Genomic DNA, 22,442 nt, shown 5'->3' on the forward strand with positions numbered 1-22,442 from the left:
GCTTGCGGTAGCTCATGACAGTCTATTTCTTGAACTATCATGAGACATGAATTGCTTGTCATCTCCTTCTTTGGATATCGCTTGTGGTCGCTTGCCCTCTCACTCGTAACCTCTCGGGTTGTCGGCTCCGAAAATTCGGCCCCGGCCTCTGCCCGACACTTTGCTTTTTTCTTCGACGAGGGAGTTTTAACTGATGAAGTTCCGGGGTAAATTTTGGAAGGCAGATGAGTTTGTAGCTAGGATACTACCCAGATATTTCACCCTTATTTTGTGAGGACTTTATAATCTTAGTTTTTGTTTCCTATAGGCGCAAGCCCCTATAATTAATTACCCCTCCCGATCACAAGAGAGAACTTTCGATTAAGGCTAGTCGTTACTCAGATACGTGTTATCTGTCATATAGTAGTAGCATATGTATAGAAATGTGGAAATTGGAAAGTTTGGAAGATTTGATATTAAAAAAGTAGAATTTCATCACCTTGCACTTAAAGCGATGGTGGGGGAATGAATGATGAACCGATCAAGATCCATGGTTATATCTTAAGGATTTGATCCACTAAGGAGGTATTGGCTCTGGCCATAAACCGGTATTTCGTGGTGCATTTAGCGGCAAAACCACTTGGTTCAGAAGGGCCTCCGGTCATAACCATTTATCCTGCGTGCCATTTGGCGGCAAAATCAACGATTAGAGGACACGTACCACATCTTACTGGCAGGAGATTGGTTGAGAATGGATCATAGTGATATTTTTGACTAGGCATTAGCTTTTTGTAAGCTGAAGTAAATTTAATTGTCCACTCGGAAACTGTTGCGGAGGATGGATGAATTTTGCTTTAAGTATTTGATGATTGAGTTTATTATATATATATATATATATTGGGATTTTGAACTTTTGAGTATTTAGGTAAAATTTAAAAAATATTTATGAACCCTTTCGGTTGAGATCTTCTGTCAACACGGCATAATTGAGGTGTTTGAGGTCATTTCCATTTAAATCTTTAACCTTGTCCAACCCATCAATTTGCCGATAAGGGATCGGGTTTCGTAGACCTTGAAGGCCTAATATGAACGTATTAAAACAATTACACCGACACCGATCGCCACAACCGTGTATTAGTTTAAAAGTTCGAACCCAAGTTCGAACCATGTTGACTCCTATTTATCCGCATAGAAGGATCAGGTTCCGTAAGCTTTATGCATTTATTAGTAATTTTTTTTATTATAGGTCTTGAAGGTCTAATATGAATGTATTAAAACAAATATAACAGTCACTACAACTGTATATTTTTTTTTATGTTTCGAACCCTGTCGACTCCTATATCCACATAGGAGGATCCGGTTCGAATCTGAATTCACTCATTAACCCGCACAACATCCATAAACGTCACGTGTGTATCAATAACATGCTCATCGGGGCCCATGCGGGTATTTGAGAATTTTATTGATTGAACATACCCCTTTATATACCTGTGTATACAGGATTATAGTGCATGTGCAGGGGTACTTTGAAATATTTTAGTTGTGCAAGTAATTACTATTTAAATGCACACAACATTTCATTTGAGAGCTTATATACGCATTCTGTCCGCCAATGCGAGTGTTGCAGATCCGATGACGATATGGTTTGGATGTCACGAGGCATTCCATCATTGCCAATGCGAGTGTTGCAAATCCGATGGCGATATGGTTTGGATGTCACGAGGCATTCCATCATTTTAATATTGACTCCCCTTTTCTTATTCACCGGGGAGGCTCTTCTTGAGATTTTGTGACCATTGCTTTGAAAGGGACTCTTTTCAAGATCATTAGTGTAGTAGATTTGTTACTTCCGGTGTTTGTGGACATCATAGCTGTTCTCTTCTTAAGTATATGACTAAGAAAAAATTTTAGAACACCAGGAAGTTTAGTTCTAATTTGTTCAAGCATCCTTTCCCTTCTGCCAAGGGGTGTCCTCCATACACTGAGTTGCCCTTTTATCCGACATAGTCGTAGATCTTGGTTACCGTTGTCGTAGGTGACATCTGTACTTGTGTCCACAAGGGTTCGTTATACTTACGATATACCTATTGTTGTTATCCAAAAGTAGCTCGTGTTCATTTGCAGGGACTCGTTGTATCCACTACAACCTCTTGGAAGTATTCGTAGAAGATCCATTGTTTCTGCATCATATCCATCTTTCACCAATCTCAAAGTGGTTTGATGATTGTACTTATTTGTAAGGATGGGTCTTCCGCTATTGAATGACAGTATTGTCATTTCAATCTCATAGGGATTGTCGTAGGAGTCTATTACATCTGTATCGTGTCCATCTTTGCCATTCATAATTTATTTGCGACAATGGGTCCTCTGTTATTGATCTCCAGCGTCGCCATCTTCAATCAACAGGCGTTTGTTGGTAGCGTTGGAAGTTTCAACAATGCATTTAGAGGACATATGCATTATGCAACTATTTGTTGTCCTTGTGAGCACATTGCGTTTAATCTCGTAGGGGCTATTGTAGGAGTTCATTGCATTCATCTTTCGCGTACACTGGGATTTCATCTCCCGCTTGCAACTTGTTATTAGCTTGGACGACAGTGCATTTAGACTTTGATTTGTTCATTCATCCAAAGCCCAGTCCTACGTATTCCATTAGACCCGAGTTCGAGATTCAATTCATGCTTTAGTCTTGTATGTTGTTATGGGTTCAGCTCTTTGCATCCCATTCAATCTCAAGCTCCTTGAGTCCCCTGTTGATCTTGAAAATTCAAGTTCTTTATTGTTCATGTCAAGTTTGGATCCAGCTTGAGTTCAATTTGAGTTCCTTGTTCTCCATATCTTGTTCCAATTTTGAATTCAGAGTACAAGTTCAAGTGGTATTGTTTAATTCATTTTATTTTCAAATTGAGTTCAAGTCTGAGTTCACTCGAGTCCGAGTTAGGTGCACAAGTTCATAGGTACCTTGTAATCAATCCGATTCGAGTTCAAAGTACATGTTCAAGTGCTTATTCAGAGTCTTCTGAAGTTATTGCAAGTTCAACTGAATACTCAAATTGATTTGAATTTTGATTTCAGTCTGATTTTATTTTTTTTGGATTTGAACGTTGATTAATCGTTTAGATTTTGTTCGAGTACAAGTCCTCAATTCCATTGTTCATTTGAATCCAAGTTCTTGTGCATGTCCTTTTTGAGTTCAAACAGGTCCGAGTACGATCGTATATCCACCCAAAATTTTGGCAGCCTCTCGGCGTCTCTCCCGCTTAGGGGAAAACTACGAAAAAATGGGCCTCCCGTCACGCTAGAGAAATACGTGTACGATAGGTGCCCTCTTATGATGACACCGCGACCGTGAAATCTTTGTCCCCACCACACCAAAGAAAGCCGTGTATGGATCTTCGGTACTTGTTACAAGAAAAGAGCAGTTGTTTCCCCGCGAGCGGGTACTTATGAATATCTCGGTCGCGCCGTAGGAGCCGCACCGGGTTCCCATCTCAGCACGCTAGAGAAAAGAGTGTATAGGCGATTTTCCGGTGCGCCACGAATGCCGAAAACAGGATTTTGGAGCCGAGGGGTTGCTCACCTACCTCGTCGTAGGTGTCGTGCCGGGTTCCCTTCCCATCACGCTAGAGAAAATCGTGTATGAGCGATTTGCCGGCTCGACACGCAAGCCGATGTAAGAGAGGAATTTATTTACTTATTTATTTTTTATAATTATAATTAATTAAAAGTCATTATAATTAATTAAGTATAAATAACTTTAATTAATCATAATTAATTAATATTAACTAATCTTTAATTTTAAAAATACTAATTAATCATAATTAATTAATATTAACTTTAATTAAGATCAATTATAATTTAATAAAGTCAATTATAATTAAATAAAGTTAATTATAATTAATTAAAACACTTTTAAGTTAAAACTAATTAAGATTAATTATTAATTAACATTAATTTATAATTAAATTAATCTAACATTAATTTAAATTAAAATTATGTAAACTCTCTCCCTTTCCTATCTCTGTAGTTCGGCGAGCTCACTGGATTTGGCCGAAGGAGAGCACGTGAAAGGGAGAAATTACCTTCACAGAGAGCGGGCTCCCGTCTGCTTCCGATTGGGTAAGAGGGGAAAGTCGTCGGGGAAGCAAAGTTGAACAGTAACGACGGGACGGAAGAAGCTCGCGATTGTGAGGAAGTTTCCTTCACAGCGAGCAGAGCTCCCGCTGTTGCTTACGATCAAAATGTCGTAACTTTCGGCCGACAGAAAGGAACGGTGTCGGGGGAGCGAGGTCGTCCGACTACGAGGGGAGGCGGAGAAGCAAGCTCCCATCGTTCCGTTCGATCAAAATGTTGCAACTTCCGATCTGGCCGGAAGGGAAGTCGTCGAGGGAGCCGAAGTCGAACGCCAATGAAGGAGCCGAGGTAGCAACACTTGCAGTCTCTACACCTTCGCAGCGAGCGGAGCTCCAATCGTTGATTCCGATCAGGATATCATAGCTTCCAATCCGACCTAGGTCGGAGGCGAGTTGAACAACAACGAAGGATTCGGAGAAGCAGCGAGAGAGAGCGAGAGATGAGAGCGAGAGAATGGGCGTGGAAAAAAGTGAGAGCAGTCGAATCCCTCCCTCCTTTCAGCCTTCTGATGTCACGAGGAGGAGAATATGTCACGAGGAGGAGAAATTATTCGGTACATAATCGGAAAGCGTTTGCTATTGAAGTCTTTGAGTAAATCAGCCGCCAAAAGAATATTATCAGAGATAATTCTGTCTTTAATGAAACCAGCTTGACTAGGGTGAATGATCAAAGGCATAACATCTTTCAACCTGTTTGCAAGGATCTTTGCAATGATCTTGTAAAATGTGTTACAGAGGGAGATTGGTCTGTAATCAGATATGTCTTGGGCATGAGGCCTTTTAGGTATAAGAGCAATAGCAGTTGCCTTAGCATGCTTAGGCATAGAGCCAGTAGAGAAGAAAGCAAGAACCGCCTCACATAATTGTCTCCCAATTGTATTCCAGAAAGCGTTCCGATGCTGCGTATTTATCAGGAGATCGTGCGACGTGGGCAGCGACGTGAGAGGTCGCAAACGTGCATGACGTGCGGGGCAGAGTAGGTAAATGACTTTTCTCTTTTTTTTTTTAATTGCAGTTCGACACGTGTCTTGCTCGAAGACCGTGCACGTCATCTCCAAGCGCGACACTTTACTTGCAGTAGTCGGTCGTCATGCTCACAATCCTTGTATGTCACAGCATGTCGCATTGCTCGCAGTTGGAGGTCTTCTCCCCGCACCATTCAATCTTTAGTTCCTCCTCTAGGAAATTATAGTGGGAAGACAAGGGATTTGGTAAAGAAGTATTTTAATAAAATATCCCGAAGAATTGAACGCTTGTGGTCTTCTTATGTTAATTTGATTAGAAAATTTAACAAAGGATTAAATTGGACAATTTCTAATAGTAAAGAAATTAAAATAGGATACTACAAAACTCTAGGATTAAATTGAACATTTATTAATAGTTGGGGGACTATTTTAAGCTTTTATTTTAATTTTTTTAATCAATTTTTTGTCAAAGTCGGAGTAATTCTCAACATTCATAGAGAACGTTCATATGTTTTATTCTCATACAAAGTGTTGTTTACTAATGTTGTAAATGTTGCATATAATTATGATACTATATATGGTTTCCAGGCTTGGGATATCTTATCCAGAATTGACTGAAATGCAAGCACAAGCAATCTTTGAAGCTGCCATCTCTATGAGCAGTCAAGGTGTCAAAGTTTTTCCAGAAATAATGGTTCCTCTTGTTGGAACACCTCAGGTATGAGCTATTTTAATCTTAGTTCTCCAACGAATACTAACCTACAGGGGTATTACCCTAGAGTCTCTGTTTAAAAGAACCAAATTACTTCCCTTTGGAGAAGGGATTTGAATGGAAAATTATAAGCGTGAGAAAGAATGAAATGAAAATTTGCCGGTGATCTTAGTAGTTTCTTTGAGACTGTCTAACTCTGACATTGATTTTGATTTTTGTTCTTGTATTTTGTGAAAATTCTTCTTATGTAAATTAAACTACCTTTTTATTTTCTTTTACATAGCCAGCAATAGCTCAAAATTCTCATTCAAACATTTCATGTTTTTTAAATTTATCTTGATTGATGTGTACATTAACCCCTCAAACTCTGTACTGGTTAGAGCCTCATGCACATGGTCCTTTATCTATTTTGATGTGCACTTGAGAGTTTTACTGAGCATTTATCAGCATCAATATATGTTGAAAAAAACGTGCGCACGAGAGAAATGACAGTTACAAGAATGGAAAAAGTAATATGGAAGGAAGAACTTACCAAAAAATTGGAGATTTATATAGTTAAAAAGTTGATCTACATCAATGATCAATCAGAGATAATTATAGGATAGGTACAAATATTTGTTCATCCATGCATTTTCTCACTTTTTTATTTTATAATATTTTTTCCTCTTAGTATTTCTCCAAACCTGAGCACAATTCCTATTACAGCCCAAACTCTCAACCATTGAGATATTATTCACTTTGGCCTAATGATCTCATGATTTTGTCTTGTTGGTGTATCTTCCTAACATGTCACCAATCCTAGGAGTGCTCTTGTACGAGCATGCTTAACTCTGAGTTTCTAATAAAATTTTAACCATTACACAAAAAGGCGACTTGACATTTAAGAATTTAACTTTATTTTTTTAAAGGGTTTCACAATCTCCCTCGCTTAGATAACTGACATCCTCGTCAGTTTCATTAACCCAAAATCATCCATCATGCAGATAGGATTCTAAAGGCTGAGTTCTCATCATCCGGTTGGTGTATTGCTCTGATATCACTCTATCACACCCCAGGTCTGAAAAACATAACACCTTGATAACACAAGGCATGATGAATGAATAAGAAGACATGTTTAGTATTCATAAAAAAAATATTGTTTATACAAGTAGTATAGACATAATATATCAAAGCAAACAATGAAAAAAACTTACTTTTATTTCATTATCATGAATTTTTGTAATTGCCCACACTCTCAACCATAGAGATATTGTTCGCTTTGGCTTAATAACCTCACAATTTTATCTCATTGGTGCAAATTCCTAGAACCCATCCTACGAGTGCTTTTGTATAGGCATGCTTAACTTTGAAGTTTCTAATAAAATTCTAATCATTACACCAAAAAATGCCTCAATATTTAAGGCAGAGTTCCCCCACTTAGATAACTAACATCCTTACCAATAATCATCCACCAAGCAAATAGGATTTTAAGCCAAAGTTCTCATCATTCGGCTAGTATATTTCTTTGATACTATTTGTAACAACCCAAACTTTGAATCATTGATATATTATTCTCTTTGGCCTAATAACCTCACGATTTGGTCCAATTGGTGTAACTTCCTAGGAGATCACTTATCCTAAGAGTGCTCCTATATGAGCACGTTTAACTTTGAAGTTTCTAATAAAATTTCAACCTTCACATAAAAAAATATATCTATATTTAAGAGTTTAATTTTATTTTTTTTAAGGGATTTTCACAATTCCTCTATGGGCTATTATGCTCACCAAAGATATGAAAGCTTGTCACATTTTATATTGAACCACCTCGCTGGTCATCAACCTCTATGTCAGTCATTAATTTTCTCTTATGAAGGCTTCTGAATTTCAACTATTACCTCTAGCCCTCTAATATTATTGTTGATCATCCAACAAAAAAAAACCTTTTGTAACACTAATTTACTTAATTACCAATCTGTACTTTATTGGTCAGCTCTCTAGCCTTCGCCTTTACACATGATTGAATAAGAAGAATGACAAAGTCTATTAACATCATGCAACCATCTCCTTATATAATACTTAGAGGCATTAGAAATGAACTATTAGAGGTCAGATAGATAACATTAGGAGGTAGGTAACATTTTTCTAAAGATTATAGTTTTTAGAAGTGCATGAAAGGCATATGTAACAAATGCATGTTATAGATTTTAATCACATCTCAAGAATCTCCCAAATAGAGATTAAATTTTGACCTGCCATCTTCTGAGAGTCATCTCAATGTAACACCACCTCTCAATCTAACTCTTTATGTGGAGTAGAATAGAAAGGTGCACCTTAGTCTATGATCCATGAATTCATAAAACTATCCTTATTAAGGACCGATGCATGACAAATATCTTCATTTGTAACATTTTTAGATTCCTTATCTAATATAAAATCTCACCACCTTTTTTTATAGTCTCTTTCTATTTGACTATCTTTATCACATCATCAACAGACATTGCTGTAAATTTGTTATTGGCCTCTCTACTGAAATTTGAATTTGCCTTCATTGTCTCTCTGCATATCTTCTTCAACTCTCAAGATTTAGAGCAATAAAAGAACATTTGCCTGACCTTTATATTAATATCTTTATATATTAATATTCTCGTTCAATATGAAGTCACAAATATGATTAAGCTTCATTGTCGAATATCCACATACAGTTCCGACTCAACTTTTTGATAACGATGATAATAAGTAGGAAGCACAAACTTTATCATTGAAGTTGATATCCACTGAGCTTAACTTGTGATTAAATTGAACTAATTGTTGTGCACCATTTTGATAGCACCTTCGGCCTTTTTTGGATTGAAAATATTTCTCAATTATCCTAAAATTAAAAATTTTTCTCAATCATCCTGAGATTGAAAATCTTTCACCACTAAAAGCTCATATATATCTTACAAAGCTACTAGCCTTCATCCATCTGAAGGCTACTCATACACATTTGAGAAAGCTTTCATCACACTAGATGCAGTCTTTTTGTAAGATATGTTAAATAAAGTATTATTTTTCAGAGTTAAATATATAACTTCAAATGTCTCCTTTTAAATATCTTGGGTTTATTATTCAAAGTGATGATGAAATAGATGGGGATATTTGAGTAGAATTTAAGTTGGATGGTTGAAGTGAAGGAATGCATCGGGCTTGTTGTGTGATAGAAAAGTCCCTCTCAAACTTAAAGGAAAATTCTATAAGATGGTAGTAAAACCTGCAATGCTTTATGGTGCAGAATGATGGGCCATTAAAAGAGAAGCATAATATTAAGTTAAGTGTTGCAGAGATGAGGATGATGATGCTCAGGTGGATGAGTGGCTTTACTCTTAAAGGCATGATACAAAATGGCATATACATGAAAAACTTGGAGTAGCTCCAGTGGACGATAAGATTAGAAAGAGTCGCCTTAGATGGTTTGATCACATAAAACGACGGCCTTCCAATGACCCTATTAGAAAGTAGATGTATTAGATTTAACTCGTGTTAAGAAATGTAGAGGTAGACCTAAAAAGACTTGGTTAGAAAATTTTAGAAATGACATTTCTTTATGAGATTTATATGAGAATTTGGTTCTTAACATGGCAAAATGGAGAAAAAGGATTCATGTAGCCGAACCAACATAGTGGGATAAAGGCTTATTTTTGTTGCTGTCATCCCTTTTCCCAAGGGATGTCAACTTCCTTGCTCATGGTAGTGGGCTTCATCGCCATGAGAAGATTTCTAATAAATGCATTCCTCAATTCACATCTTCTACTATCTAAAATCCATGACATTGAATGAGTCAATCTCACATTCCCATATTCGAATGCCATTGCTTCCACTTTTCCCATAGACTCTAAACTAGTTACCTCTGATATCAACTATTGACGGAAGGCGTGTACAAGAGAGCAATGATGATCACAAAAATGAGAAAAATAATATAAACGAACGAATGAACACATGGGGAAATGTGCAATAACAAAGTCAAGTGGTTTGAAGAAGTTAATCTACATCCACGAAACCACAAAAAAAAATCATTTTACCGTAGCAAAGAAAAATATTTGATATGAATATTTGCTCATTGGAGAAAGAAGAATGTCTATCGCCCCCTATATAGGACAATCTTGTTGATCACCACTACTATGATAGTCGCCTATCTTCTCTTATGAAGGCTTCCTGCTTACAATTGTCACTTTTGACCCTTCACTGCTCTTTGTTAAACATCCAACAAAGAAATCTCTTTGCATTACACTAATCAAGGTAATTACCAATCACTTCACTAGCCGCCTTTTTGGCCTCCACCTCTACACCCGACTCAATGAATAAGAGATACCCATCAATATAATACAACCATCTTCTTATATACTACTTAGAGAAAATATATAGCAATTTTGTAGAGGTTAAATATTGACATTAGGAGGTAGGCAAAATACTTGTAGAAGTTAGGTAGAATTTTTAGGAATGCATATAAATTACATGCGACTTATGTATCTTATAAATTTGTTGTGATTCAAGTTGATCAGGAAGTTATTTCTAAATCTTTTGTTCCTACTTTTTAAGTTTTTTGTTTATCTTTCAGCTCTTGACATCTGGCAGGAATTAGGTCACCAAGTGAATCTCGTACACAATATAGCTGAAAAGGTCTTCAACACATTGAATGCTAAAGTAAGCTACAAGGTGGGAACGATGATTGAAATCCCTAGGGCTGCCCTAGTAGCAGATGAGGTAAGGTATTAAGTGAAACGTATAGTTTAATTTTGGGAGTGATGAACCATATGACTACCCTTACGTTATATGTGTTTGTTTTGTTTTGCCCTTGCGTGGAGCTATGCATCAATTTATACAGTTTGCTATTGTACTGTTGTATATAAAATATTTTTGTAAATATTTTGCACACAACAATACACAGCAACGCTTGGTAGTATACTGACCACAAGCTAGTTCTATATGTGAAAGAATATGCTACGTGTTTTTTTTTTTAATTGAAATTTAATTACAGCATCTTATTATTGTTACATGTTGAACTTCATTGACAGATTGCAGAGCATGCAGAGTTCTTCTCTTTTGGAACAAATGACCTAACACAAATGACTTTCGGGTATAGCAGAGATGATGTTGGGAAATTTCTACCAATTTACCTATCTAAGGGCATCCTTCAAAATGATCCATTCGAGGTGGCGTCCCAAAATATGTTTATATCAATAAACCTAAATTATTTGTGCTAAAATTTGTTGTATACTTTTCTGAATCTACTTACTTACACACGATGTTATGACATATATTTTAGTTGAGAAGCTCAGCTTCGATTTTGTATGCTAAATTTCTATTGTTTCTTCTAAATACTGCATTCAATAGGTTCTTGACCAGAAAGGGGTTGGGCAGCTTGTGAGGATTGCTACTGAAAGAGGTCGAAAGGCTAGGCCTGATCTTAAGGTGAGTCAGAATCCTTTTTGGATGGTGAGATTTAGATATTAGCTTGCCAACTTTACCATGAGGCGTTAATTGTGCGATGAAATAGATTGGAATATGCGGTGAGCATGGTGGAGAACCTTCCTCGGTTTCTTTTTTCGCAGAAGTTGGCCTTGACTACGTCTCATGCTCGCCATTCAGGTCAAAATATGAAATTGTTTTTTGGTTACTACTACTCTTCCTTCGTTTATTCATAATAGAGGACTGTTTCATCCTATCTGGTTTCATATTGCCTATGTTTGTCTTTGCAGGGTGCCCATAGCCAGGTTGGCAGCAGCTCAGGTGGCTGTTTCAAAGTAGATGAACGACGACTGTACAGACAAGAAGCTCCAGCATATCTATAAGGTGGTGTTCTGAATAAGCTACCTAATCCATCATAAAATATTCATGTACATTATGTATCATTGGAATGCCTTGGAAACAATGGACTATGATGCTCTCTTGCTTTAAGAAATATCTGAAGTGCTATGTTTGTATGCATTCTAGACTTGTGGGTCTCATTGCAATTATTTGTAATATTGTTGTTGGAAATCTAATATTTTTTAAAATTATTGTGTATTATAAATTTTATGCTTCATAAAAATTGAAAATCTGCTTTTCTATGGTTATTATATTCTAATAAATTAGGTTATGATACAGATTAGTTATATTGTACACATAACTTACGCTATCGTTTCTCTTCGTTATATTTGCACAACCGGTTCAACAGGCAAAGGTATCACTTAAAAATAGATAGGTTGTTTTGAGAAATATTAAGTAAAATCCTTTTCTTCAGACATAAACTATTATTTCTATTACACCATGCTTATTTTATTTGTGAAAGCTTTGGAGTTCCAATAACAAGTCAACACTGGAAACTTTGTAGAAACCAGCAGCATTCCTCAAATCTGATTAGGATGGTCTCTCTCTTAGGATGGTCCATGTGAATTCTCCTTGCATTAAAAAATGTTGCATATGAGAGAAGGAATATGGAAATATATTTCATACGCACCAGAGAGAGAGAGAGAGAGAGCTACAATTGTCAGCAACTATATAAAAAGGGATTTTATCAATGCAAAACTGCTGAATTCTCTTAATGAATATGGATACTTGTTGAATTCTAAAGTTTGCTATTTCTCTTATAAAAACTATTCCTTTGACAAAAAGAAATAATAATGACTCGATTGACAGTAGTACTTGTCACCATGATCATGAGCCTTAAAATGGACAAATTTCAGAGGTCAATAAAAATGTGTCACATCATCTAAAAAGTGTATCATGCTTGATACTGAACACCGTACTAAGCGGTATCGGATGGTTCTTCCGTCTGGTGTCCACAGATTAATCTCCCCTTAAAATGATGAAGTTTTCAAATGCTCCACTCTCCCGAAGTAAGTGAATACTAAGCTACTCACATGCAGCCATTTTGATTGAATCTCCTAGTCTCCCATGAATATAGTGAGTGCTGCCAAATCTTTAGTTGATGAATCCATTAGCCTCCTTGGCTCCAGTTTGTGAATCCAGGTCTTCAGGTTTTTCACAGCACAGCACAGGGATCGTTTGATTGCTCGTAGATAAAATATATTTTAGAAAATAATGTTTTCACTCATTTTGAGCATGAAATTGAAATCCTTGCTTTGAGAGGATGTTTGTGTACTTTGAACTTAATGTTAGTGCTAAATTATATTTAATTTTATGATGAATCTAACAATCTTCATCATAAATATTCTAAATTCAAGCAACCAAACAAGCCCTTGGTGATATGTACCTTTAAGAAGAAGGAAACTTAACAGGAAAGGCAGTATCAAAATCAAGATGAAACTTTTAAGCTTGCATAAAACTATCTTCAACTCCCAACTCCACTGGTTCTAAATTCATACCTGTCAAATTATTGAATGTTCTCAAGGCAGGTCCAAAATCAGACTTATTGCTTGAATTCATGGGGTATTTTTTTCTCGTTCAAAATCTGACAAGAACACGCTCCTTCCAATTTCCATGTTCAAATGCAAACGAGGCTGCAACTTCATCAGAAGTACAGGGGAAAGATAGTTTATTTCTGAATTTAGGCATAGCCAAAACATAGAGGCTAGGCAAATCATGCAGGATGAAAGCTAGTGGTAACCTGAGAAAATAGTTCCTTGCAAACTCTTCTATCCGGTCCTTCGAATTGTTCGTGCTTCCTCCTACATTTCCAGTTACAGAATAGAGCTTTCAAGGCCCGAAACAGATAAGTCAGCATGAAAAATAGAGAAAATAAGACTAGTTAAGCAATAACCTGATAATTTTGTGGATAAAGCCATTGTACTCTCGGTGGATTTTCCAATGCCTGCTGTTCATATAGATTCTGAAATAAGCACATCTTGTTAGGATGAAAGTTTTATCAAGAAAAAATCACAGGGTTTAATCAATCTGAATTTTTATGGCATGTAATGCTAAATTTGAAATCCATGGCTCGTTGAAATGCAAGTACATGAAATCAAAGACAAAATAACTAAATTAAAAAAAGAAAATCTTGTATGCAGCCTTACTTGAGCTCCCAAATGATGCTGAGGGTTAGCATGAACACCAAAATGTGTACTGAATGACAACTCATTGGAGTTAACATCTTCCTGTAGGAGTGCATCGGATTAGATTAAGTGGTAAATAGTGCTGGAATTTAAAACGTGACACGTAAAAGAATAAAGCTATGAACAAAACCATTAAATCGATGCATCCTTGTGATCCCACATGCACATCAAGGGGTGAAGAAGCTGAGGCAGCTTGAAATACAAGGTTCTCACTCCCGATGAGAGACGGCCTTAGAAAATCCTGAAAATTAAAGGGAAAGAAAATCTGAAATGAATAAAAAAAAGCATGAAATAGAACTGCTACATCTTTTTGATCAATCACCTGCTCCTTATTTGTCTGGACTAATATCTCTAAATTAGATTGTTTGATTTTTTTTGGTGGCCTGCCTCTTCGCTTTGCAGGAAAAGAAGGGGGGTTCTTACTGTTCTTTGACATAGCAAATTGTGATGACAAAAGGTCATTAACACACTGACTGGTCTGAGACTCAAAAGAAAGAAGCCTGGGTTGCCTCTCTCTTCCTTCAGGATCATCCAAAAGAGACTTCTCTAGCTCCCTTATTAGTTTTAATGCAAGCTGATACCTCTCTTCAGACACAAATCCGAGTTCTACAAGTTGAAGTAGGCGTACAGACAAGTATTCGTAACGCTCCACTGGGGTATTAGGTATTATATCATCTGAGTAGCGAGCCAAACGGTACAACCTCTTAAAATCCTTTTTCCAGCGATCAAGAACATAAGGAGATGGAATTTCAAAAACTTGTTGCAACTTAAAAACTGCCAATGAATGTCGACATAAAATTCCATTAAACTGAAAAAAGCCGCATACACAATGAACAGCAAGTTCATCTGAATTGTAACAGACCTCATGGTCCTTGCTCTCAGTTCTCTTACCATTTTCCATATATGAACATTCTTTAATCTCAAAAATATGAATAGGCCCATCTATCTTAATTGGTGAAGCATGACAATACATGGTGGCTTTTAGCTCTTCTTGGAATTTTTTGAACATGTTCAGAGTGTACATTTTTGATAGTTGCTCTTCCATGTAAAATTTTGATGCTATCAAAGGGACCTTATAGAGTGATTCAGAGTCTGCTTGTGCTTCCTTCTTGCACTTGCTTTGGATGATGGTCTCATATTTACTAAGAAATTGCTTAACTGTGGTCTTTGGATTCACAAATCCGTCAAAATATGAACTTAAACTCTCACCACGCTTGGAAACAGACATGCCTGCCCAAAAAGTGTCCTTGAGATAAAGGGGGACCCATGAATGCCGGTTTTCATATAAAGCATTAAGCCACTCATTTCCTTCAAGTCTAAATCCCTCGATCATTTTATTCCATTTCTCTTCAAACTCATCAATCCTTGAACAATCATATACCAGCTTCTTTAGTGTCTTCCTTATCTCAATGAATTCTGCGTATCCTTTCAATTTTTCAGGAATTTTTTTCATTATATTATCTAAACAGAGGCGATGCCTGGTTCTTGGAAACACCTCCGCAACTGCCAATTGGATGGCCTTACAGTGGTCTGAGATGAAAGCATTTGGTTGACTTCCCATAATGCATGCTAACCAAGTCTTAAATAACCAAATATATGTCTCTACAGTTTCATTTGAAAGCAAACCGCAACCCAACAACACTGTCTGACCATGATGATTAGTTCCAATGAATGAAACAAGAGGCAAATCATACTTTACAGTCAAGCAGGTTGAATCAAATGATACAACATCACAAAAATATGAGGATGCAGCCCTTGATCTTGCATCAGCCCAAAACAGATTCTTCATACGACCATGGTGCTCAAGATGCACTGAATAAAAGAAATTTGGATTTCTATTCTGCATTCTAGCAAAAAATTGATGAATAGCTACATCATCCCCTTCCCCTAGCTTAAGCATCCCAAATTCCAGAGCATTTCCAATGCCCTTTTCAACAATGTGAGAACTCCTATTTCCCGCAGAATGGATAAGATTTATCTCACATGCCATTTTCTGGTAACATCTCAGGGATTGTGCTGTTGATGGACTGACTGGATGATTATGCTCAAGATTAGCTTCCACAATGTGTAGTAAACCATCATCCAGCCTCCTTACACCTATCATAGCTTGACAGTTAGTCTTAGCAGTCAATCTTGCTTGATAACATGCATCTGCTCGCCCGCTGCCTGCCCTAGAGCATCCAAGTAAAACTCTCCTGCACTTCCCAGATTTTGAGAACCATGACTTCTTGACAATTACACCAAACCCTACTCGTAAAGCATATTGCTTATAGAAATTAGATACTTCATCATATGTTTTGAAAGTCATTCCAACATTAGGCACCTTGTCACCATCACTGATTATTTCCTTGATCTCATCTTTCTTAGAGGAATCAGTAAGCATATCCTGAAAAAGGAAAGGAATGGGGTCAAAAGACTTAAATAAAAATAAAAAATAAAAAACCCAAAATGACAGAAGCTACACGTCTAAGCAACAAGGGACTGTAAGAAGATCCGGATAACATTCACACCTGAGGTACTCCATTATGCAAGGCCACTATTCCATTCATCTCAACTTCCTTCACTCTATCAATCTCAGCGCTCACATCAAGAGGTGGTTCCATCAAAGAACCGCTAACCATTGACAAAATGCAGTCAAAGAGTAAATGCCACCTTCAATCTACACAAAACATAAGTAGAACAGTTTTATTCAGCGTGCACCATTGATATTCGTAGATTAGAAGAAAATGCAATAACTGGAATGGAAGAGTGTGCTAAAAATATCTAATATAGAAAAGCAGTAAAGTGAAATGGTTCGTGACTATCTGCCAACCTTCAATTAGTAATATCATCCGGTGTGTAAGAACTTGCTTGAAGAAGGATTTAATGCAAAATAATATAATAGACATAAAAAGACGTTTGGTTCTCTAGCATGTGCCATAAATTTCATGTTTTTGGAAGGATTCGCTATTTCGTTTGCTGACATCTGTCAATATTAAAGGTTTTCATCAAGTTTCAGTCTGACAATTATATTTTACCCCATGAAGCAATGAAGCAAGAAAAAAACAACATTTGGCAGATGAAATAGCTACCAAACAAACAATAATTAACAGATAAAAACGTACCACATACACAACAGTTAATAGCCGCCACTTACATCTTACTAACCACACTCCAATTACCTCAAGCGATGGCTTAATTTGCTCAATTAATGATTGTGTGACATCAGATAATAGCAGATATCTTTTTCAATTAGCTAACTCAATTATGCAAACCAAAGAATTTTTAGAACAACTCAACTGAGCCGTAATTTTGTTGCTACAATAAAATCTCACTCATAGAACATTTCAAGTGAAATAAATATAGCAGGTAAAAAACATAACAGAGCACTTTTCCGTTAGCCAATCAAAACTAAACTAGTTTAGGAAAATAACTGATTACCTGAAAAAAGGACCACAAACCTGGGAAAAAATAACGATTGCTTCTCCTTTGAAAGATGAAGAATAAAAATAGCTCCCAAGTATAATCTTTGGAAACCGCGGAAATATCCAAACTCCAAAGCTGAGATGAGGGTTCGCCGAGGATCTTGGCTCAACAAAAATCTTCCGCATGCCCACGAAGAAGGACCGATTTGTAAGACAGCAAGTGATCAAATATAAGGTTCTACAGCTACTTTGGAGAAATCAGAAGACGAAGAAAGAGAATTTTAGGGTTTCGATGGACGGGAAGATAGAAATTAGAACCAGAGCGAAGAGAGAGGGAGAAAGAAATCGAGGAGAGACAGGCTAATAAGAATTTGGATTTAGACCTGTTATAGTCAAGCTTGTAAGAATCGGACCGGGGAATTGGAAGAAGGAAATGGTTCAACGGGTTGAATTGGATTTCCGATCAAGTAAATATTAAAAATATTTAAATAAACTTTCTTTTATTATTGTTTATATATACCTTTTTGGATTTGTATGTATTAGGAATTTATATGAAGGGTGAGGTCATATAAAAATGCTTCATTAGTGTTTTAGAGGAAAACTCAAATCATTAATTGGATGATTAAATATTCTTCAAATATGGCAATCTTATAGTTCAATCAAGTGGCTCGATGAGATGTAAGCAACATGCTTAAGATCACTTAATTCTAACATTATTAAGGCATTTAAATGTTAAAGAAATGTTCCATGATTGAAGGGATCAATATGAGTTGTCTGATGGAGCACTATAGATTCACTCTAGATTTTTTTTCATATTAAGGTTGGCTGCAACCTAACCTCCTAGCCAACATCATTGAACTTTTTCCCATCCACCACCATTGAAACTATCATCGACTGACCGTTATCGTTAGACCTCCTCTATTTGACCTTCACCGGGCAACCACCGGACTACTACCAACAGCCAATGCTCAACTTTTGTCTACTGACCACTTTCACCTAACTACAGTCTCCCGACCTCCGTTACCTAACTACAATCTTCCGACCTTTGTGTCACACCCTGAGATTTTTATTAGAAGAATTACATTTGCCTTTTATTTTAATCATTTAACTAGAACTTACCAATTTCTTATGAACAATGGAAAGAATTATGCATGTTTTTTGGAGATTTATATTATAGTATTCTTACCATTTCTTATAAATATCTAAAATCACATAATAAACACAGCCTATTAAGTAATCAAAATCTTACAACTAAAATCAATGCAAGTTAAAAGAGAATAATATTTTATAAATCATATATAAAAATATGCATCAATATATCTATACTGGTTATATGTATTAATAATCAATCTATAACATATCATATCTCAGTCAGTTTTGTTTCATTCTTTCATCATAAACTCTAATCAATTAACTAGTCAATCGATCATTGTCACTCAATCAATTCCATTCAATCTTATCTTCTATTCAGCTCACATTAATTTGTCAGTTATAGTCACAATATCAATAATAGTATTGGGCATCAGTAAAGTATTCTCAGTGTCAGTTATATTAATAAAATTAATAATCAGTAATAGTAATCAATAATAGTGATTAGTGTCTGCAATATTAATATTAGTATAGTATTAGTATCATTAATAATATTCATATATTCATAAGAGGATATTTTGTTCCTGCACTTATAACTCCAAATCAGTTGCCCCTTATTAATACCAATCAATGTGCTCATTATAACTTCCTTTAAATCATGTGAATCAATGTCCTGACTCCTTATAACATCCAATCAATCTTCAGCTCCTTATGACTCCCATCCATTGGCTTCCTTCAGCGGACCATATAAATCTTGAGGATATCATATAAGGTAATCATATCATATATATGATATCAATCAGTATATCATATCAAATTTAGACTAGTAGCAAACATTCTGACATAACTCAAATTATTAATCATTTCAATACATATTTTCTTGTAGTCTTATCATGACAAATTACAATATAACACTTCTCAACTCATTTCCAATTTGTCTTTTTCCCTACTCATTTTACATGAAAATTTTTATACACATATGTACCCGATAAAAAAGTAATAAAATCATATCATATTATTCTGAATGATAAAATATATAACATATCAAATGTTATACGATAAAAACTTATAAAATCAAGATATAATATATTTTTGGCGGATTTATGAGAAATAAATTTGTAGAAATCAAAATCATCAAAAACATAAGTAAGAAGATAATTACTTATAACGAATAGAATAAAATTCATAACAGGAGCGACAGGCAAATATGGCCCAAAGATCTTTATCTCTCATTTCTCTTCTTTTTCTCCTCCAATTTCTTCCTAACCAAGCAACCAAGTGAGGGAGGCAGTGGGGGTGAGACAGAGATATTATAATAGAAATATATATATATATATATAGGGGAAACCCACAGTGGGCCTACGCGTTGATATAAATGGCAAAATTACAATATCCTTAAAGGGACCTCGAGCTCTACTAACGCTCTGCCGAGCTACAAGCCAAAAAAATAAAAAAACCTAAGAGCTCAAGTTTCCTTCTAAGCCAAAATACAAAATTTTCTAGCCAAAATACAAAATTTTCTAGATACATTCTACGGTGTTCAAAAATGAACACCCAAAAATTAAGGAAGTAACCCAAAAAAAGTCTCAGGTCTTGCTCCAAGATCCAAAACTGATGCGAACTATAATCTGCAAAAAAAGGATCCTGCAAAACAAAATTTAAAATAGAAGGATAAAAGCACAGAAGAACATACATACTCCGATGAGATAATGTCCGATGGCGACTGAAATAGAAACTGCTCAAACCCTTCCAGAAAACACCGAGAGCCAGCAGAACGAAAAGGAGCCAGTAAACACCAATACAACACAACCAGTAATCCCCACAGGAGCAATTGCCATAATTCAAAAGAAACCCCCGCAACCAACTAACATAATCCTCAATGATCCAACCCAGAAGAAGATTATCCAACTCAAAATTAAACTGCAAACTAGCAAAAATAATCCAACAAAACAATAGAACCCCAAAAACACCAGCTAAGCCAAAGTTCAAAACACCCCCACAGAGCTTAATCCGATGAACCAATCCAGAAAAAATACAGCACCACGAGAGGAAACGGAGCAGAAAATCAAAACACCACAGCAACTCCAGAGAAGGAGACGCAAGAAAATTACATTCTGACATAAGGAAAAGAACATTTATCCAAATTGATGAGGCCGTTCAAAGCAGCAGGAGCATTTCTACCAACAATGTCAATCAATTTAGCCTTACCAGCACCAAAACAAGCCAACCAGGTAGCACAAGCATTAGCCTCCTTATAAATAAAGGAATTGTGAACATTGATAGAATTCATCAAAATCCTAATGTCTCTAATAGTATAAAAGGCCTCTGGATGACAAGTCAAGTTTAAATCATTAAATAAACACTGAATGTGAAAATTAGTCTCAGTTTCAATAGTAATATTAACAATATCAAGGGCCAAACACCAATTTAAACCATGAAGGATAGCAGCAAAAATAGCCAGATAATAGCTCCTATCAAAAGGCCCCGCAAAACTAATTAAAACCTTACCAGAGCCATCTCTGATGATACCCCCAATCCCATAATAGAAATATGTATAAATATTGTTAGTAGCCTAACACCATAGAGCTCTATTTTAAAATAAATTTATTTTACACTTTTGGGTTATTACACTCTGTCACTTTACACTAGTTTTTTAAACTACCATTGCTTAATTACGGTCCTTCTGACTTGGGTCACCCTTTGAATATTGTCCTTTTGACGATCGTCGATGGACTATGATCCTCGAACCACCATCACTTGACTAAGGTCATTCCGACCTCCGTCACCCACTGAGTACAATCCTCTAACCACTATCACCAAATTATGATCCTTTCAACCTCTGTCACCTGATTATGATCCTTCTGACCTCCATTATCTATCGACTAAGAGTCCTTGGACCACCATCATTCAATTATATTCCCTTTAACTCTAGTCGCCCAACTACAGTGTGATACCTTGATATCTAAAGTGGATGAATAACATCTCTTATCTTCTTTATTATTCTAATATTTTTTTCAATTATTTAACAACTAGATTCATTGATAACCATAACTAACTAATTGCATTCAAGAAATAAAAACAATGACAAATATTAGAAAATATAATTATATTTTTATAGTCAATATTTACAGCTTATTTAAAAGTCTAAAAGAAAAAAATACAAACTACTACAGGCTACAAAAGAATACATATAAATTAAAGAGCTGAAATTTTAACTAACCTAGCATCATTGTCTAATCTCATGTTGCAGGCTCCTCACATTTACTTAAAATTATATAAAATCACGCAATGAGCATACTTAATAAATAATCAAAACTTACAACTCAATTCAATGCAAGACAAAAGAATTAATATGTATGCTCCAATTTCAGCCCATATCAATCAACAATCAATAATCTATCAATATAAGTAATGAAAAATTTATAAAATTAATATTATTTAATAATAAAACTAATATAATCAGTACAACCAAAAGATTTCTATCAACTATATTGAAAATTAGCAAAAGGACTATCAATCAATGATCCATATTAGTATGCTATGCTATGTTAGTGTCAACACTAGTTCAATTAATTATATATCAATTGTATATGGAACTACATATCTTATTGGAAGAAGAGCTATCATTCCCAAAAGTTGTTACAAATTCATAAATAAACTTTGTGCTAAATTCTTATTTCATGGCATCATGACAAATTAAAAACTACATCTCATGTCTTGAAAAAACACTTATTTGCCTAAGCAAATTGAGTGTCTGGGAATTACTGACATGTGAACCCAAAACTATAGTTAATGCTACTCTTTTTTGTGATGCCTCTTAACTTTGATGGGCTTTTTCCACTGTGGTGTAAGGATAAATATTTGTCTTGTTGGAAACCTAAGCTTGCCAAAGCTTCCATTTTCTAGAAAAATTAAGGTTAAATATTTGTGTTGTTGGAAACCTATGCTTGCCAAAGCTTCCATCTTCTAGAAAAGTTTATGTTTGGCTGTGATGAAGTCCAAGATGCATTTCACTTTCAAAATTTCTAGGAACTCCAACCTCTCCTTCCTTTGGGACCCAAGGTAAAACGAGAAATTTCTTTATAAAGTTTTTGGCCCCAACTTCTCCTCCCCATCTATCCCCATAACTTTACTAATTTTGTTTCCATTCA

At 35.7% G+C, this 22,442-nt stretch overlaps 2 protein-coding genes across 9 annotated transcripts in view; one reads left to right on the forward strand and one right to left on the reverse strand.

The window, feature by feature from the left end:
* Positions 1-11,800, forward strand: part of LOC110103967 (pyruvate, phosphate dikinase, chloroplastic) — a 41,874-nt gene extending 30,074 nt beyond the window's left edge. Inside the window, exons 14-19 of one of the 2 annotated variants that reach the window (XM_020832874.2) lie at positions 5,666-5,795; positions 10,380-10,508; positions 10,820-10,957; positions 11,139-11,216; positions 11,302-11,393; positions 11,504-11,800. In XM_020832874.2, the coding sequence (XP_020688533.1) occupies positions 5,666-5,795; positions 10,380-10,508; positions 10,820-10,957; positions 11,139-11,216; positions 11,302-11,393; positions 11,504-11,552 (616 nt within the window). In that variant the 3' untranslated portion in view covers positions 11,553-11,800. Of the gene's footprint in view, positions 1-5,665; positions 5,796-10,362; positions 10,509-10,819; positions 10,958-11,138; positions 11,217-11,301; positions 11,394-11,503 lie in introns of those variants that run through there. The other variant, XR_003703061.1, reaches the window with a different exon arrangement.
* LOC110103968 (protein FAR1-RELATED SEQUENCE 6) lies at positions 11,604-17,612 on the reverse strand. 7 transcript variants are annotated; one of them, XR_003703064.1, is made up of 8 exons: positions 17,219-17,612; positions 16,309-16,457; positions 14,121-16,184; positions 13,929-14,039; positions 13,760-13,840; positions 13,507-13,575; positions 13,112-13,414; positions 11,604-12,184 (listed from the first exon to the last, which is right to left on the reverse strand). XR_003703064.1 is itself a non-coding variant. In XM_028700789.1 (8 exons), exons 2-7 carry the CDS (start codon positions 16,417-16,419, stop codon positions 13,382-13,384), a joined length of 2,469 nt encoding a protein of 822 aa, XP_028556622.1. In that variant the 5' UTR covers positions 16,420-16,457; positions 17,219-17,612; the 3' UTR covers positions 11,604-12,184; positions 13,354-13,381. The 7 variants fall into 7 exon arrangements, 5 of the variants coding, with proteins under 5 accessions (XP_028556622.1, XP_028556621.1, XP_020688535.1 ...); XR_003703063.1 differs by having other exon boundaries at positions 11,604-12,757; XM_028700789.1 differs by having other exon boundaries at positions 13,354-13,414.
* Positions 17,613-22,442: the final 4,830 nt, after the last annotated feature.

This window comes from Dendrobium catenatum, unplaced genomic scaffold (genome assembly GCF_001605985.2).
Source record: "Dendrobium catenatum unplaced genomic scaffold, ASM160598v2 fragScaff_scaffold_142, whole genome shotgun sequence".
NCBI lineage: Eukaryota > Viridiplantae > Streptophyta > Magnoliopsida > Asparagales > Orchidaceae > Dendrobium > Dendrobium catenatum.